We start from the raw sequence: 18,825 nt of genomic DNA, 5'->3' as shown, positions 1-18,825 counted from the left end.
AAAGAGTCTGGAGAGTACTGAGAAAAAGGGAAAAGAATAAAGAAAGACAAAAACAAGAGTGTCAAAGTGTCAGGGTATGTCAGCAGGTAAGTGACGGAAGTGACGGACAAGGTAAGCGACTCATGTAACTGACGTCAGACGCCAGAGATTTTGGCAGAAAATTAAAGCGAATGGTAGTTTAGAATTGAACAAATTCCTTTAAGCTTCAGTATTACCAAATACACTTATCAAATGCAGAGAAACTCACAAACAAACAACAACTGAAGGTGACTATGGTAAAGGCCTTGAAGAGCATCTCAAAGGAGGAACCAGCATTTGGTGATATCTATGGGTTATGTATCAGTAACTACTGAGTGCAAAGGATTTTCATCCACACAAACCCATCTACCTATCCATCTATTTTCATCCACTTATCCGGGCAGAAGCCTAAGCAGACAAGTACAGACCTTCCCCATTCACCTTCTCAAGCTTATCTGAGGGAACACTGAGGAATTCCCTGGCCAACTGAGAGATGTAATCTCCTCGGTGTGTCCTAAGGCCTCTTCCTGGTGGAACATGAAAAATTTCATGCATAAGAGTTTAATCTTCATTTCATACAAAACTAAAAAAATATATTGTGAAACTTTACTTAGATAAAAGTGTGGTTGTGAGATTAGCAAATTAGCATGCAGCATTGCCATTAACTCTGGAAATTCTCCAAGAGTTGCTAGCTGTGCTGTAGACATGTTTGGTTTTTTTTACCTGTTCTTTGCAACAATATTTAATATTCTTTTAAATAAAACAATAATTTTGATAGATAATCAGGAAAGAGTGAGGAGAATTTTTCAGCCTGTTTTACACTGCTAAATGTCCAAGTGCTAACGTCACCATTTCCCATTTGAAGACAGCTTAATGTTCCATCTCTCAGTGTAACAGGCCAGTAGTCTTGTACAGCTTCCAAAGTGCTACCCATTGTGACGGCAAGTATCAGCCTGTTGAAATGCCCCTAGCAAGACAAGATACAGGACTGCTGACCTCTTTGCAGAAAAGGACAAGAGAAGGAATTCGTTTAGCAAAAACTGTCCATGATTTATTTAAAATATTTGCCTCTTCATCACTCTGTATCCACAGACACAAATGTTTGATTTTCTTCTCTATTGCTCAATGCGAAACACATGTTTTAAATTAAATCTCCTTAGTCAGAATTCAGGAGAAATTCGTTGAGACTGCCTCACTAAATCTGCTGTTTTCCCCTCCAGTGATCCTGATTTTTTTGTTCAGATCTTGACTGTGCAGCATTTATGTGTGCACCAGACATTCACTTCTGTTCGGGGTGTGTGTATCTCTGTACTGTTTGGTACATAACTTCCTGTGTCCAAGTAATTTCAAAATGACCTGAGCCCGAACGCGCTTATCAGATTGTTCCACAGATCTTTCCCCAGTGTGCATGTTCTTTTATGCGCATATGCATGGGTGTGTCCAGTTGCATGTTGCCATGCATGATTTACATTTGCATGCACCTTTTAAATCTGTTGCATGCATGCAGCTATGCACTTGCACAGTGGTGCCAAGCACATAACTTGTGTTGGCTGTTCTGCAGCTTTTCTGCAATTTCCCGTGCTCCTTCTGTTTTCTGAGGGGACTGGACCTTTCTGTGCTGTCCTGCCCTCAGACCTCAGTACAGACTTTTTCCAAGGAAATTCGCTGAAAGTGTAGAAAATGTTTTTGCAAGATGTGTCCAAAAAAGCGGCAAAAAAGTGTTTGTCTATTATAGTTCTCTAGAACTCTGGAAATGGTTATGCATTAAACCTCCTCAGAGGGTGAAAGAAATGAAAAAAAGAAAAAAACAGAGAAGAAGAAATTTAAGTGTGTGTGTGTGTGTGTGTGTGTGTGTGTGTGTGTGTGTGTGTGTGTGTGTGTGTGTGTGTGTGTGTGTGTGAGAGAGAGAGAGAGAGAGAGAGAGAGATGCAAAGAGGTAACAACTACCAGCTGTTTTGTCTAAAGACAAAGCACATCTGGATGAAGAGAGAGACTGCCAAAAGAAGCAAAAAATGGGGGTTAATGTTAACTTGTGTAATGTTTATATGTAATATCCTGGCATTTGTTCACATATACATATACAGATCAAGAACTGCTCTGGAAAACCTCTTGAAAGAATGGCTCACATTCACACACCCAGTGACCATCACAGAGATTAAAGCACATCAAATAACCCATATCTGCACTCAGTTTGTTCTGCGCTCATTACAGACAGCAAAAATGTTTGTCTGCTTTTTCACTGCACAGCTCTTAACATTTTTATTCCCCCCCCCCCTGCCCATGTTGCCCTTCATGTGCATTTGCAGTTGTTTGCAACAGGCACAAATAAATTGTTCCTTGTGACCTTTTCCATGGAACTGTGAGAAAATAAGCTGCAGCAGTGTCTGAGTATGATAGTTTTCTAGACACTTTTCTTCTACAGTAATCCCTCTACAGAACTCTCTTTCAGTCCATGTGACAAAAATTAATGTGTGTGTGTGTGTGTGTCAGAGAGACACAGAGAAGCAGAGACTGGTTTACTCTTATTCGGGAGGAAGGTCATTCCTATCCTATGAGTCACCCAGTTTTAAGAGAGACCAGAACACCCCCATCTCTCCATCACACACACACACACACATTGCTCCACTCTTCTCTTTTTAAGGAAAAACCCTTCCCCATCCAGAGAGAAGAGCTTCACATAGTAATAACTCTGGTCAGCAGCTGGCCTTCTCTTCCTCGTCATTCTCTTTTCTGTCTCAGCACTTCTTCTCATCTTCCCACACGGCAGAATGCTGATTCCTGCCTCACCTCCAGACACCTCTGTAAGCGAGGTAAAGTTAAGAGCAACGTCTTCAAAAATGTCCTTTCACAGATTCGTTACGTGTTCATTCGTGTCGCTTCGTCTAAAGCTTGACAAGGTATTTTATGTTGATCCTTGGTACAGCTTCAAAATAAAACTCCAGATTTTCATTTTTATTTTTTATAGCATCTTCCTTCCACAGTGAGTTAATCCACATGACCGCTTCATTTCCACATTGTTGGCTCTGCCATGTAAAGGATGTACAACTCTGTTCCTGATTTGCCTCCTGTGTTCTGCGCTGGATTACACATTAGTGGCAGTGTTAGTCTTCACTGCAAAGGCAGCTCCAGCAGCATAATCTGCAATGATAACATAAATTAAGACATGTGTAACAAGTGTCACCTGGCAGTTTGTTGCTCTCTGCCAGGTGATTGGCTGAAGAGCTGTGAAAAGGTAGTGGGTGTGTGGGGGGAAGTCAGCGCACTTCTGTGGAAAAAACCAGAGGCAATTAATTCACTCAGGTGCGAGTGGGTATACTGTCGGTAAGAGACTTTTGCCATTTTTGTTTGGATCTTTTGCTATTGCATGTGCCTATTTTTAATGTGTCATTGGACTTTTTTAGTGTGACCACGAATTTTAATAGAAGAATTGATCAAGCCCTAGATCGACTGCACGCAGGGAAACTGATCAATATTGTAGGTATATTGAGTGTTTGTTTTAGTTTCATGATTTTGAATGGTTTTATAAAATTGCTATTTTATTGGGTAATATTTTAATTGATAATGTTGTTTGTTTTTCAGCTGTGCTGTCTCTGCTGTCCTTTTTTTTTGTTCTTTTGATTGATTTGTAATTTTGTTTTGGTTAGTCCGTCCAGCCGTAGAGGCGGTTATTGATTGAGAGTAAGTTTTGTAAGGGTGGACTAACCTCTCTTTTGTTTTGTTTTTTATTTTAATTGTTTGTGCCACTTCCCTTTATCTCTCAGATCACAGGCCATACATAGCACTGATTCCCAGCTGCGCTGAGACCCGAATTGTTTGCAGTGTGTGCCACGATTGCAGTGTCACTAAGCGGGGTGTGACGGGTTGTAGTGTTATTTCGCACAGTTTGTGTGGTAAGTCTCATGTGCAGCTGGGATATCAGCAGGATGTGTTGTAAGTCCTGTCTGGAAACGACTGGGAATTTGTATGTTTAACTCATGTAATAAATAAATGATCAATTATTTCTTTGCCCCGTTTACTCATCCCTTGTCCTCGGTTACACATGCTTTCCATTCACACTATAAATCTAACTGTTTGTGCAGATGTGCACAGACAGGGTAAATCCCCTAAAAAAGGGGAGAACTCCCACTACGTTAACACATACAAGTAGGTAAATAGTTTGCTTTAAGTCCCTCAAAATATGTAAACATGTGCGCCTCCTGTGTTCTGCGCTGGATTACACATTAGTGGCAGTGTTAGTCTTCACTGCAAAGGCAGCTCCAGCAGCATAATCTGCAATGATAACATAAATTAAGACATGCTTTCCATTCACACTATAAATCTAACTGTTTGTGCAGATGTGCACAGACAGGGTAAATCCCCTAAAAAAGGGGAGAACTCCCACTACGTTAACACATACAAGTAGGTAAATAGTTCGCTTTAAGTCCCTCAAAATATGTAAACATGTGCGCAGAGTCATGCACAGGCTGCCTGTGTTTACACCAGGTATAAACTACAGAGCTTGGCCTATTAATTGCAAGCATATCACCAGGAACAGGCAAGACGGTGGGTTAGGAGTATGGAGGGGGGTGAGTCTGCTCTTTATCCTGTTTTATTTCATTCTGACCTGCCACATGTCTGAGATCAACTGTGAATACCTCCTAAATGCTTTAGCTCGAGGACCTGAAAGCTCAGCGTGTCCTAAGGTTTTCACCATGTGTTCTGTGGAATGGCAATGATAAAAAAAAAACTGTGGCGTTTAAGACAGAAACAAGTCTTGGCATCCCAAATTAGTGGTGCTTGGGGGGAAAAATTGAATGCTGTAAATGACTTGTTGGCCTATAAGATTATAGGCCAACAAGTCATTTACAGCATATCAGAAATATATCTCTCATCAATGATATCAAGTCATTTTGAGCCAGAAGAATATTCATATGACAAGACAGAAGATTGATCAGCCCAAATATAACATCACACTTCTATAAAGAGAATTTAATTAGTTTAAGTGGCCAAAGATGTAGAACACGGAGCTTGTATGATAATGCAGAATCATAAGAATATTTCCATATCAGGTCATTTCTTTATTTTATATATGAGTTCTTCATAAATACACGTTGACTGCAGACTTTATATCAGGATAAGTAAATACATTAGAACTAAAGAGCACATATAAACACTGGCGATCACTTTCTGGCAAACGACCACCTGTTGGCACGGCAGGCACTTGGTACACGCACGCGCACACACACGGGTTCCAGCGAAGCCACGGCGCCTCCAAGCGGACGGCGTTGCGCACTGAGCTGAGCTGGGAGGAGGAGGAGGGCTCAAGAGCTCGTAGCTGGGGTTGGACCGGGACAGGCGGACGAACGGACGGTTCTTCTGCGGGAAGCAAACGCGCATCCAGGGTGTCATTTCCCACTCTCTCTTCCTGTATCACTCGTTCTCTCGGCTCCCCCCCCCCTGTGGAGATGAGGAGATAATCAAAAGATAAGCTGCTGACGAAGTTCTGAAGTTGTATAGAGTTTGGGTAAGCTGCACTTTTACGCACAGACTCTTTTTGCTTCTCTGTTTCGCTCTCGCTCTCTCCCCCCGTGTCTCTCTCGTGAACCTGCCTGTCTCCCTCTTCTCTCCTTCTGTGTCTTGTAATTTAGTCCTATGAGCTGAAATGACGGTGTTTTCTCAGCCGACGAAAACTGTTGTGTGAACTCTAGCTCTCAGGCGAGAAGTTTGTGAGTTCTCAGAGCGTCAACCTTCTCTGAGAACTCACAAACGTTAAACAAACAAATAAAAATATCAGAGAGTGGATTGTATATTTCTTTGGGTTTTTTGCACGATATTCACCCGCTCTGAGCTCTAAAGCTGTGAGAGCTCCCACTCGCTCGTGGCCCGGGCAGTGGAAGAGGAGTAGGAACATCTGCAGAAGCTGCAGGACTCCTGCGCAGCTCACAGCCTTTTGTCCGCTAGAGGGACCCGCAGCAAAGCGCGTCGCTGACGAGGTTCTGGCTGATATTCCAGCATTAAAATAAAATGTAGGCCGGTATGAAAACTCACTCAGCAGCGCTGGTGGGGGAAAAATCATTTTGTTTCACAGATACGAGCTCCACCGGCAGAACAGCTGAGCTGTGTAGAGTGACATATATGAATGACACATGTAGTATTGGAAATTGTGTTGAAAGTTCTTTGTTCTCAGACGGAAGCTGTTTTCTCCTGTTTTGCGCCGTTAGTGTGCGTTTTTTCATACTGTGCTCTTGTAGACATTATTTTAGCTGGAGTTCCTAGTTTAAATGGAGTGATGGGCAATAGAGTTCTTAGCTTCTTTCATTTTGCTTCTGCCCAGATCATAAGAGCTCCCACAAGGCCCAATGTGCAACTGGTTTCTGTACATTTGTTTTGAATGGCAGAGACATGTCCCGTCAAAGCTGTAAAGTGTGTGATGCAAATAAGGTCACCGAGCCTGCCCTCAATGAGTTAACCTTGCTGTGACAGCTTTGGCTTTATGTGAGAGTGGAGAAATCCTGTTGATGGCAGTAGAGTGAGACCTTTGAAAGAATTTGGTTTGTGATAAAAATGTGTGCCTTTCTTTTTATCCAATCAACAACCTGTTTTCTGGTCTCCAGATGCAGCCATAGGCTGACCCTGATGTTCAGGAACACGGCTGAGGTTTCATGCTTTTTGTTTTGAGAATATAATCAGGTCAATACCTCGTAGCTTTGAGCTTGAACTGAACTACTTCACTCCTGCACAAGTTTTGTTGTTCTCATTGAACTTTGATGGAATCTGGTTGTAGTTTAGCAGCGGGTTAAGTTTCTACAGCGACACAGTCATACAGTCATACAGTTATTACATTTTTTAGCTTTTCTTTTCTTTTCTGTCTTTGGACACACACAAAACAAGTTTGACTCATGTGATGCTTTCAAACCTCTTACATAACTGCATGGCAGCCATTTTGTTCACTGTACAACAGTCCCTGCATGTGTTTGTTTGACACTGATGTCAGATGAAGAAAATGAAAAAAAAAAATAAGTTCAGTTTTAAGCAGGAAAAAAGCACTCTAGATACAAAAAATTCATATAGTGAAGCGTGCATTTTCAGGGTTTTTTATAATGTTTTATATATTAAAGGCTATTCTCTCATCATTTCTTTTTTTCATCTTAATAATCTCATCATGCATGTCTTTGCCTTTCTTTGCTGTTTTATCCTGCAGTTGCCGAATTCATTTCCCAACTGCAATAACTGAAAAGTGTGTTTCAATGTGCCGTGACAGGAGAAGAAGAAGATGGTGGGGTTAGAGTTCGTCCTGTTCGCTCTTCTCTTTGGAGCCCTGACTCGTGCCGAGAAAACCGATTGCAGCAGTGAGCACGACAAAACTGAACAGCCACAGTTTCACTAACACAACATGGAACATTTGTCTGATTCAAGTACTCTGTGATGTAACAGGAAGGAAGGTTTAAGTTTGTGTTTTTGTGTTCTCATCTTTTCCCTTCTAGAAAAAAACGAATGTCCCATAGACGTGTATTTCACCATAGACACGTCGGAGACTATTGCCCTGCAGGAGCCGCCTCCTGGAGCACTTGTGGAGAGTATCAAGGTTGCTCATTTATTTACAACTCTGTGGCTTAAAACGATCCCTATTGTTGGATTTAGTAAAAGTAACAGCCGTGTTGTGTAATGTTGTTGATGCTGTAGATATTCACGGAGCAGTTCGCACAGCGTTTGGATGATGAAGAGCTCAGGGGTGTCGTGCGGATCACCTGGAAAATCGGTGGACTGCACTTCTCCCAGACACAAAGTGTTTTCAGTCGGTTTGCATCCAAGAATGATTTCATCACAGTGAGTGACGCACATCTCAAAAACCTTTAGTCTTTCAAATACACCTGTTCACTTTTTGTCCAATAGCCAGCTGGCCTAATTGGCACAGAGACGGATCAATTCAGCTCAAGTTCATTTTATGTATTAGCACCAAATCAAAACAACTGTTACCTCATTGGGCTTTATATTGTAAGGTAAAGACCCTACAATAATACAGAGAATCTGTATTATTCTAAAGCATCTGGGAAGGAAAAACTCCCTTTTAACAGGAAGAAATCTCCAGCAGTACCAGGCTCAGGGGAGCACAGCCGTCTGCCCTCCCTGTCTGGGGCTGAGGGGAGGTAGGCAAGACAAAAACCACATTGTGGAAGAGAGTCGACTAATAATAATAACTAATGATTAAATGCAGAGTGGTGTATAAACACATAGTGAGGGAAAATAAGTGAATGAAGAAGAAGCATTCAGTGCATCATGGGAAGCCCCCAGCAGCCTCGGACGAATGCAGCATAACTAAGCAAGGATTCACGGTCACCTGATCCAGCGTTAACTGTAAACATTTAAAACAGGAAGGTTTTAAGCCTCATCCTATCAGGCTTCTCCTTTAATGTTTCTGCTGTAAATAACATAAAATAACACAAATTTTGTAACTCATCCTTCATGATAACGCCTCTGATTTTCTATGTTTCCAGGGTGTGAGGGGAATCAGGTATTTGGGTAAAGGGACCTACATCGATTGTGCCCTCAGAGAAATGGCAAAGGAGATACAGAGCTCACCCTCATACCCCAGGGCCCTCCGATTTGCTGTTGTCATCACTGATGGTCATGTGACTGGAAACCCGTGTGGGGGTATTAAGGTGGCAGCAGAGGAGGCTCGTGACAAGGGCATCCATATCTTTGCTGTGGCAGCATCGAATAACATAGAGGAGACTGGGCTGAGGGACATCGCCAGCTCTCCAGTGTCCCTCTACAGGAATGAATATGCAGCTGTGAACTTCAGCCAGAACAGAGTCACGATAGATACCCCAACTATTGATCGAATCATCAAGACAATGGTAACTTCCAAACACACACGCATAAACAGTCACAGCTACTGACAGCTACTGCTAACGTTTTGTGTCCTTTGTCTTCACAGAAACATCTGGCATATGTAGAGGTAAGACACACCTGAGAATCAGAAGAGGATCAGTTTATGAGCTGCCTTCCTTTATCTTCACTGACTGTCTCTCCTTGTGTCTTGTGAACCGCAGTGTTACAATGTGTCCTGTCTGGAGACAAAAGGGCCTCCTGGTCCAAAAGGCCACAGGGGACAAAAAGTGAGTTTAACACACACACAAACACTCATGCTTAGAGCACTTTCACCTATGTGACTTTGATCCTCACAAATGTTTTCTCGTCTGAACTCGATGACTGCAGGGAGCTAAAGGAGACAATGGCGAGCCAGGAATAAAAGGAGAAAGAGGTCGCCCAGGAGACCCCGGTATCGAAGGTCCAATCGGTCAGCCCGGTATCAAAGTAAGAAGCCACACTTTCGCCTACCCATCATCTTCATCAGTGCAACTCTTAACATTGATTTAGGCTTTATAATGACACATGGTTTTCTTTGTAGGGAGAACCAGGTCTAAAAGGCGAGAAGGTGTGGCTTTTGGATTTTTTCAACTATGAATGGGCTATGGAGATGTTTGAAAATGAATGAAAGTAACGTCTGTGTTTCTTATACATAAAATGACTACTGACTTTTGTCTGACTACAGGGAGAGATTGGAACTCAGGGGAAAAAGGTATGTCTAATCTAACGTCATCTCTAAATAATCATTAATGCTGGAAGGTGATTTGCTTTTCTCATCTAACTGTTTCCTCTTTGTTCTCATTAGGGTGTGGCTGGCATCCCAGGACGCAACGGGACAGATGGGCAGAAGGTAGGACTCAAGCAGTCTTTCCTTAAATGCTCTTATTTTGAAATGACGCTCCCAGTTTTTGATCATGGGATGCTTTTCTGATGTATTTGTCGTTGTCTTTAGGGTAAAATTGGGCGAATCGGCGCTCCAGGCTGCAAAGGAGACCCAGGCGACAGGGTATGTCACGTCACTGATTACTATTCAAAACTATTATTACATGCTATCTATTTATGGTCTGTTTTTTGATGGTTTGCAGGGTCCTGACGGTCACCCTGGAGATGTCGGTGAACGTGGTCCTCCCGGATCTGATGGAGACAAGGTAGATGGTCGCTCCTGCTGTAAAAATAATAAAATTAAAAAATCTATAATTTGTTCAAGAGGTGATGAAAGTCTGCTTAATTGTCTTTAGGGAGATCCTGGGCGCCCTGGAAGATCTGGTCCGCCTGGCCCAGACGGAGATGGTGGACCAAAGGTAAATTCTGTACCAGCAAACAGACAGAATAGCAGCATGGAAGTCACATTAGTATGATCAGTGTTGGAGGTGATAGACTAAACTCTGGTGTTTCATCTGCAGGGAGAGAGGGGAAGTCCTGGATCACCTGGTATTCCTGGAGCGAAAGGAAACACTGTAAGATGCATCCCCACATAAATAACAAAGTCACACTCATTCACCTGCTTCAAGGCGCTGATTGCTGTGTTGTGTGTTTTTAGGGAACCTCTGGAGTCCCGGGTGTTCGAGGCGAGAATGTGAGAACACCTATTTCATTTGCCAACAGTCGTTCTCCTGCGAGCTTTGTCTTTATGTGGCATCACAGCTGCCATGCCTTTTTTTGTTTGTAGGGTAGAAGAGGAGACTATGGTCCAAAGGGTTCACAAGGGCCTCCAGGCACTAAGGGAGAGAAGGTATGTCTTTATGTACACACTGACACAAATCGTAAATGTCAGGTTCAGGTGGTTTGGTCTACAGTAGGTGAGCAACTCATCAACATACACATGCAAAACATAAAACAACAGATAAGCAAAAGAAATGAATGCTGTTTTGTACTTTGAACACTGCCAGCCTTCATCAAGAAGGAAGAAACTGAAAGTCAGTATGCAAAGGATGCGAGTGGTCAAAGTAAGATCGAAGCAGCCGACCGCTGGAACTGTCTGGCCTCAGCTGTGGCTCACCAATCAGCCTTTTAGACCAGTCAACAACTTAACTGAGAGGTTTTTTTGCTTACAAATAAGCATCTGACCTGCGCCAACAAGGAAAAGGATAGACTAAGAAAAAAGAGTTTCCTCAGAAATGACAGTCCAATCAGTCAGTAAAGGCTCCAAGATTTTTACAAGACTTTTTTGTAAATATTTTTTACATGTCACACTGACATCTACTAAATCATCCAGGACAGCGCTGTGGTTGGTCTTATCGTCTGAGGTCCCACTAACTTTTGGGACCTTTTGTAACTTTTACATCACCTACGTGATGAATTATTCGCATATCCTCAAATGATTTGTCTCTTAAATCGGTTTTATTATTCCACCACTGGGAGGCTGAAGGGCGTTTTTTACTGTGTTTCAGGGTGAAAGTGGGCCTGAGGGCCAGAGGGGCCTTCCCGGTGAAACAGGAAGCGATGGGGCAAAGGTAATATGAACTGCGGTGTCACATTCATTGATTCATTGTCATTGAACACTATACAGTCTTGAGCTCTTTAATCTACTTGAGTTTGTTACATGTGCACTTTTCTTTGTTCTGAACAGGGTGATGTTGGCTTGCCAGGACCTAGGGGACCAGCAGGCCCACCAGGAGAGAAAGGAAGAACCGTGGGTTAAAAGTCACATTTGAGAACTATATTTAAAAGTCCCTTAAAGACATATATGTTAATCCACTCTCCATTTACTCTGCTTGTATTTTAGGGCAGCAGAGGTGACCCTGGTGATGCTGGACCTAGAGGAGAGCCTGGAAACCTCGGACCAAAGGTTAGACTCTCCACGTTTGTTTCTGTGGTAGCTGTCTTCATAGCTGCAGTTCCTTGTTTTAACTCTTTGTTTTATCGCTACTCAGGGAGACAATGGAAGAGCTGGCTTTAGCTATACGGGATCAAGAGGAGAACCGGTAACTTAGAATCAATGCGTTAACACTGCTTATAGTTTCTGCCTGACATGGCCAGGTGATGAAATTTTCCCCGATAATACGCAGGGTGACAGAGGAGACAAGGGTAAGCGTGGACCTCGTGGCACCAGAGGTGACTGTGGTCAAAAGGGTGAACCTGGACTTAAAGGAACTCCAGGACAACCAGTAAGTAGCACCTCGGATGAAGTTTGAAGTTTGTCTTTCGCTCAAAGGAAAGCTGTGTGATTTATTTCCTTCCAACAGGGCGAGCCAGGGTCCCAGGGTGAACCTGGATCAAGAGGCCCAAAAGGAGAAGCTGGGCGTGATGTGAGTACACAAAAAACAAACAGACAGATCCATAATGTAGTTGCATTCGCAGTGTGATATTTCGCATTGTCTTTTTGCAGGGAGATCCTGGCCCTGAGGGGGATCCCGGCCTCACTGTGAGAATATTGCAACCAACTACACTTTTATTATGTCAGCACAAACACATGATGATGATTTAATGATGTTTCCTGTCTTTTCCTGCAGGAATGTGACGTCATGAACTACATCAGAGAGACGTGTGGCTGCTGTGGTGAGTTTGTTTGCCTCTCTCTAAACATTCATGACATCAAAGTGCTCTGTCAGATTGTCAGACCTTCACAGCGTGCTGCGTTTTCATCTCTAGACTGTGAGAAACGTTGCGGACCGCTGGACATCGTGTTTGTTATCGACAGCTCAGAGTCCGTGGGTCTCACCAACTTCACCCTGGAGAAGAACTTTGTCATCAACACCATCAGCAGACTGGGATCATTTGCCAAAGACCCTCTGTCAGACACAGGTAGATACAGCTGTCAGGCTTTAAGTTCACATTTTTACAAGATAACTCCCAATTACACCTGTTAATAAGATAGCCACGCTTGTTTCCAGGCACTAGGGTGGGAGTGGTTCAGTACAGTCACAGTGGAACCTTCCAGGCCATCCGGCTCAACGACCCCAAGATTGATTCATTGGCTGCTTTCAAGGTCTCACACAGACGGACACAAACACATGTGTCAGTTTATTTTTAGAGTAGAGAGGAGATTGTTCTTTACACCAGATGTTTTTTTTTAATGAACTAGGCTGATCAGTCTGCACATGTTCCTCTCAGTACGTTGCTTAGTAGTGTCTGAGCTGCAGAAGATGGAATTCACCATCATAAAGCAAGTGTCTGGCCACATATGATGTTTTTCTTATTATAAACAAATCAGAAAAGAATAAAAACGATGATACACTGCATATAACAGGTTGATCAGCCACTGTGATGTCACCCATTGACTTGGGGGCTCTCATTTTAAAGCTTTCAGTTTTACATTTTAGCCAGTGCTATTTCAGTTTTTTAAAAGCACATGTCCCAGGCCAGGGATGGATCATACTCAGATCTTGGATTTCAAGTTAATACTGAAGCAATTTGCAAGTTAGAAGGCTACCACGCCCAGAGATATGCCTCATTTATTTCATTTTCATTAGAGCTTTAATCAACAAACCCAACAACACGTTGGATGGAAGATTTGAAACTTAGCACTGAGATTTTAAACTAGTTAAGAAAGTGTTTTCCAGACATCATGAATCAAATTTTAAAAAAGCAGAGTGATTTTCCCAGACCTCTTCACAATTGAGGCTTAGACGATCTGCCCCCTGCTTGGCATTAGAAAGAATGTAAGAAGTGTAATCCAGCTTCTCTCAAAATATTGTTTGTTACAATTGCTGATTACATTTGGTAAACAAGTTTAAATTTGAACTTGAATGTGGTCAGTGCAAACTTTATCCTATTTTATTACATTAGGGTGTGTCTGAAAAAAATGGAAATAACTTCTGAATCTGAACAGTGATGTCAACACAGCAGTACCTTAAACCTGCATTCTTTCTAATGGCCAGACAGGGGCGACTCATCTGGTTGCAAAAACAAATCTGTCTCTATGAAAGTTTATGGGAAAATATATCCACTTATCTATTGACTCATAGCCTTGAAAATCACTTCACTGTCAAATTCATGGTCCCATGTGCTAGTTTTAAGTCCTATTTAATAATACAGAGTGTTCATTTTGTAATTTATGGTTCCACTAAGAATGAAAAAGATAATAAAACAGGGTATAATTTAGGGATAGTGCCTTTCTGATCTGCAAGCTACTGTAACCTCTATAACTATAATTAAGGTAAAATGCTTAGTTTCTTACCGACATCCATCCTTTTGCTTGTTTCATTTCAAAAAAACCAAGGCAGTAAATGACAAAAAAAAGGGATTCAACAAACCATTGGGTGTCATTACAGCCTATAATTTCACCTCAGCACATATTACCATAATTGTTTTTATAGAACAAGGCCGTAGTCAGACATGAAGCGCCTTTGTAAAAATAATGGTGGTGATGTGACATAATACGCGGCAAACTCTCATACTGTCGTCTCCATCGCTCAGGATGCAGTAAAGCGTTTGGAGTGGATCGCAGGAGGTACGTTCACGCCGTCTGCTCTGAAGTACGCCTACGACAACCTGATCAGGGACAGCCGCAGAGCGAAAGCCAACGTCACTGTCGTCGTCATCACCGACGGACGCTTTGACCCCAGAGATGACGACAATCTGCTCACCTACCTCTGCAGGTGCTACTGGGGCTGTGGTTTGAGATTCATTTTTTGTGAAAAGGATCATTTTTATCTCATCGATTGTGTTTGTGTGAACCAATGCGTGTGAGTAGAGATCCCAACGTTGACGTGAGCGCCATTGGTATCGGAGACATGTTTGAGCAGATCGAGGAGAATGAGAGTCTGAAGAGCATCGCCTGCCAGAGGGATGGTAAAGTAATGGGAATGAGACGCTTTGCAGACCTAGTGGCAGAGGAGTTCATTGACAAGATCGAGACCGTGCTCTGCCCAGGTAAATACACAGAAATATTCATTCTGTGCAGCATGTAGTGGACTAACCATCTTGTTTTGTTCTTCATGGTTTGACATATTCGCTATCTTTGTTTTAGATCCTTTCATCGTGTGCCCTGATCTGCCTTGTAAATCAGGTAGGATTTTTTGTATAAGTCTAAGTGTCCTGTTGTAGCTTCACTTATTCCTGTAACATTTATACTACGCTTCAAATTAAGTTACTTTTTGTTTTGCCTTATTGAAAGTTCTTCCATCGAGGTACTTTTACCTATTTATACAAATCGCCCTGCATTTCACTTCAGTGGTGGCCATTTACAACTTAAATACCAATAGATTTGCCTTCTTTTTGAAGCATACTGCCCCGTTAGACTGCATTAGGATTTGGTTGCAATTTGTTAAACCGTGCGAGCAGTAGGTCAGTAGAGATCATTACACCTCCTTTGTATTGGTGCGATTACATTTTTTGGCTCAATCTAAGAATTTTCAAGCAACTCAGTGTACCTCCGACATCTCAGTTGGCTCTGTTGGTGCCTCGTGTTTGTGGGACCACGCCCACAATGTTATTCCGCCCACTCGTTGCAGGAGGGGGCATCTCTGTGGGGCAAGCCCCACCCCCTTGGAAGCCACTAGCCGAGGAAGGCAGCCCCTCATTGGTCCCCACCTCTTTGGAGGGTGTGACCAGCCTGCTGAACGGCCTGAGCGAGCAACAGTATGGGATTGGTGTGGCGACCATGGCGTACACAGCCCAGAGAGCCAAACTCGCCCAAGGAGCGGACAGGCAGCAGTGGACCCAGCTGTTTATCAACTCCTTCAAATATGTCTATGGGGACATTATGGGGGACCCAACGAAAGCCATAGGACTTTGCTAATGCTAATATGCTAACCATGCTACCTCGCCATTATGGATGCCATTGACTAATAAGCTTACTGCTGGACAAAGAATAGAATTTATTCAAACTGTGGGCATTGTTTTATTGTTTAAACTATGCAGGTGAAATATACACCTGGGCTGAACTGCATGATATGAAGCTGGTCTTTTACTAAGCTTTCAGAGAACCCTTTGTGTGAATTGACTTCAGTCAAAATGTGGATTCATGATCCCTTCTGGCCTCAGAATATAAATATAAACATAAACATTTATGGATATAGCACAGTAATCCTGAGTATGTCTGTTAGTAATATGTACAGATCACGTATTTCAAAACATTTTCAATTGAAATGGAAAATGAATGTCATGCATTTGTTGGAGGCAGATTTGTCTACAGGGCCGTTCTTGTTATTCGGTTACAGTTGATGGAGCCTCATTATCACTGTGAATCACTCCGATGACAGGTTTTTTTTTGCTGTTTTGCACGTATCCATGGTTACAGCCTTTATGTTTTTTTCCCCTGTGAATGAATCACGTCGGTGAAAGGCTGTTGCATGTGGAAAATATCTGGTTTTACACAATTCACAGCATACTGTATGTGAGTCAGAGGATGGTGTATGTTAATGTTTGGTTAAATGAATTGGCACCGACTGTGAGGGAACTATTGTATGATGTGCCCTTGACTGGTGCATGTTTTTCGGGGGGATTTTTTTTGCATGTGGCTTGGCTTGCAAAGTAGGATGACTTGAAGAAAAGGACCACAGAGTGGCTTCAATCCAATGTCATGTTATTGTTTTAGCTCTGTGACTGCAACTTGCTGATGTGAACATTGTTCACGTTGTTCATTTTGTTTCCTGTAAAATGGGATACATTCATATATTATTTTTATTTTAATGTCTAAAGAGAATAAACTCAACGAGCAAACTAAAACAGTGCTTTATTGACAAGGCCGGTCAGAATCTGGGAAGGCTACTCAAAGAAATACTGAAAGAGCCGGACTGCAGCTGGCATGCATGGAATTACAGCATGTTGTTGTTAATATGTGTATATATATTTTTGTTGTTGTTGTTGTTGCGGGCTTTGACTCTTGAGCATCTGTTTTCCAGCTGTAGCTCACCGAACACCCTGCTATGTATGTATGTGTGTCTGTTCCAGAGCCTGCTGTGGCTGCTTGTGTTCAGCGGCCAGTGGATATGGTGTTCCTCCTGGATGGTTCTGAGAGGATGGGGCTGGAGAACCACCGCAGGGCCAAAGAGTTCATTGAGAATGTGGCTCGCCGTCTCGTCCTGGCTACCGGCGAAAATGACGATAGGAATTCCCGCCTGGCTTTGTTACAGTACGGCAGCCCCTCGGAGCAGAGGGTGGAGTTCGCACTGACGCATAACCTCACAGTGATCTCCGATTCACTAGCAGGCATCACCTACATGGATTCTTCCTCTGCTTTGGGCAGCGCTATCATCTCTGCTGTCAACAATCTGGTGTTTAAGGTATAACAAATATACACATCTTATTTTTTTTTTAATTTGAGAAGTCCAGACCACTCCCTCCAGCTGTTTGAGGTGACACGCAGCTTGTGTTCTAGCCAACACCCACTTCTAACTGTAAATGGCTGAAGGTGCTTAATGTCTAAATTGTTGTGTTACTTAAAAATTAACCTAAACACAGAGACTTTGAAGGATGAAGTCAGCTTGAGAGATCAAAACTGTTTTTTACTCAGTTGTAGCATTGTTAACTCTGTTGTAAAGCTCAGCATTTTAACAAGGGAGTCTGTGGGGATTGACTCACTTTTAGAGCCTGCCTCATGTGGCCAGACGAGGTACTGCAGTTTTTGGCATTTTGGTGTGTTGTTTTTTTTTGCAGTCCTAGTGGTTGTCTTTTTGACTCCCTGGAGTTTTCACTGATTGACTGATAATCTTCTGGCATCACTAATGTCGCAAGTATGGAGCAAAAAATGCTCAAATGATACGCGACTTTATTATTTGTTTTATGTTGTGTTTGTAGGGCAACAGTCGCTTGTCACGCCGCAACGCTGAGGTGGCCTTCGTGTTCATCACTGATGGCATCACAGCCAGAGAGCAGCTGGATGAAGGTGTGAGCGCCATGAAGAGAGCGGAAGGCGTTCCCACGGTGATCGCCATGGGAAGCGACACTGATGAGGAGGTGCTAAAGAAGGTGGCGCTCGGAGACACGTCAGCCATCTTTAGGGGAGACGATTACGCCATGCTGAACAAGCCGGCCTTCTTTGAGCGCTTCATCCGCTGGATATGCTAGAAAGGAACTGTAAAGCTAGAACGAGAATTCATGGGAGGAAAGAAGGACCAGCTCCTTCAGCGTACATGTAAACACACCCTCACAGACCACACCTCTGTGGTCACTATCATTACTGGATGGAAGGCACTGAGGGGGCTACATATCCTGTCATTATGGGAGAAAATTAATTTACCAAAAGCAAAAGCAGTCTATGCAGGACACACACACACACACACACACACACACACACACACACACACACACACACACACACACACACACACACACACACACACAAAGACATGCAGTATCATTTGTATCAGTTGTTCTTTTAATCTCAAATCTATATTTTCAGCCAAAGACCTCCCAAAGGAGAGGTACGTGATTTCTGAATGTGTACCACTTTATCAGTATTTACTTAAAAGGTGCTAAAGTAGAAAAACAAGGACAAAGCCATTTTATTTGGTATTGAATGTGTTTTTTACTTCATGTTATGCTGTAAATGTAGATTGATCAGGGCATAAAAACATGTAGACATGTTTCAAACACAAATTACACACACAAACGCATATTCAGTAGATAATTGCACACTGATTAACACGCAAGCCTAAATGAACCAAATCTGTAAACCTGACGTCCAAATAAAGCCTGATATTATGATCCCAGCACTGTCTGTTGTGTCTGCCAGCCTGTTTGTAATTTCTTTGACACCAGTGACTTTCCTCGGTTTTACGCAGTAACTGTTAGTCAGCTTGCCTCCTGCTGGAACTGCTGGATAATGATTCAAACCAATAAACTAGTTCTTTATATTGTAAAGGAAAATATATTTTGCTCATTTGCTGTGTATTTTTCTTTATGTATTTTAATTATAAAGGCCTGTATAAAAGAAGGACAGCTTTGACTCACAAACAAACTGCTTAGCCAGACTGACACTCTGCAGAACAGGAAGCTTTCATGCTCATAACTCTCCGTAACTAACAGCGGGTTGTATTTTTTCCCCCATTCACCCAGAGCAGGTGACATTAA

The 18,825-nt window shown here is 42.6% G+C and overlaps 1 protein-coding gene across 2 annotated transcripts; it reads left to right on the top strand.

Moving 5' to 3' along the window:
• Positions 1-5,307: 5,307 nt before the first annotated feature.
• Positions 5,308-18,465, top strand: col6a2 (collagen, type VI, alpha 2). Of its 2 annotated transcripts, XM_085388610.1 has the most exons (32): positions 5,311-5,521; positions 7,259-7,346; positions 7,482-7,582; positions 7,681-7,824; positions 8,493-8,855; positions 8,936-8,956; positions 9,051-9,116; positions 9,217-9,315; positions 9,410-9,436; positions 9,554-9,580; positions 9,674-9,718; positions 9,821-9,874; positions 9,954-10,016; positions 10,107-10,169; positions 10,272-10,325; positions 10,409-10,444; positions 10,538-10,600; positions 11,259-11,321; positions 11,438-11,500; positions 11,594-11,656; positions 11,742-11,792; positions 11,877-11,975; positions 12,054-12,116; positions 12,197-12,232; positions 12,321-12,366; positions 12,460-12,612; positions 12,702-12,796; positions 14,227-14,408; positions 14,504-14,682; positions 14,780-14,818; positions 16,705-17,036; positions 17,551-18,465. In XM_085388610.1, exons 2-32 carry the CDS (start codon positions 7,271-7,273, stop codon positions 17,818-17,820), a joined length of 3,036 nt encoding a protein of 1,011 aa, XP_085244736.1. In that variant the 5' UTR covers positions 5,311-5,521; positions 7,259-7,270; the 3' UTR covers positions 17,821-18,465. The 2 variants fall into 2 exon arrangements, with proteins under 2 accessions (XP_085244737.1, XP_085244736.1); XM_085388611.1 differs by lacking the exons at positions 16,705-17,036; positions 17,551-18,465 and adding an exon at positions 15,264-15,982 and having other exon boundaries at positions 5,308-5,521.
• Positions 18,466-18,825: the final 360 nt, after the last annotated feature.

The sequence above is a fragment of the Rhamphochromis longiceps genome, linkage group LG18 (assembly GCF_057381845.1).
Source record: "Rhamphochromis longiceps isolate RC_006_pf linkage group LG18, R_longiceps_female_GT1.1, whole genome shotgun sequence".
In the NCBI taxonomy this organism is placed as follows: domain Eukaryota; kingdom Metazoa; phylum Chordata; class Actinopteri; order Cichliformes; family Cichlidae; genus Rhamphochromis; species Rhamphochromis longiceps.
The sequence above is the reverse complement of the archived record's forward strand: the minus strand, read 5'-3'. Positions and strand labels throughout refer to the sequence as shown.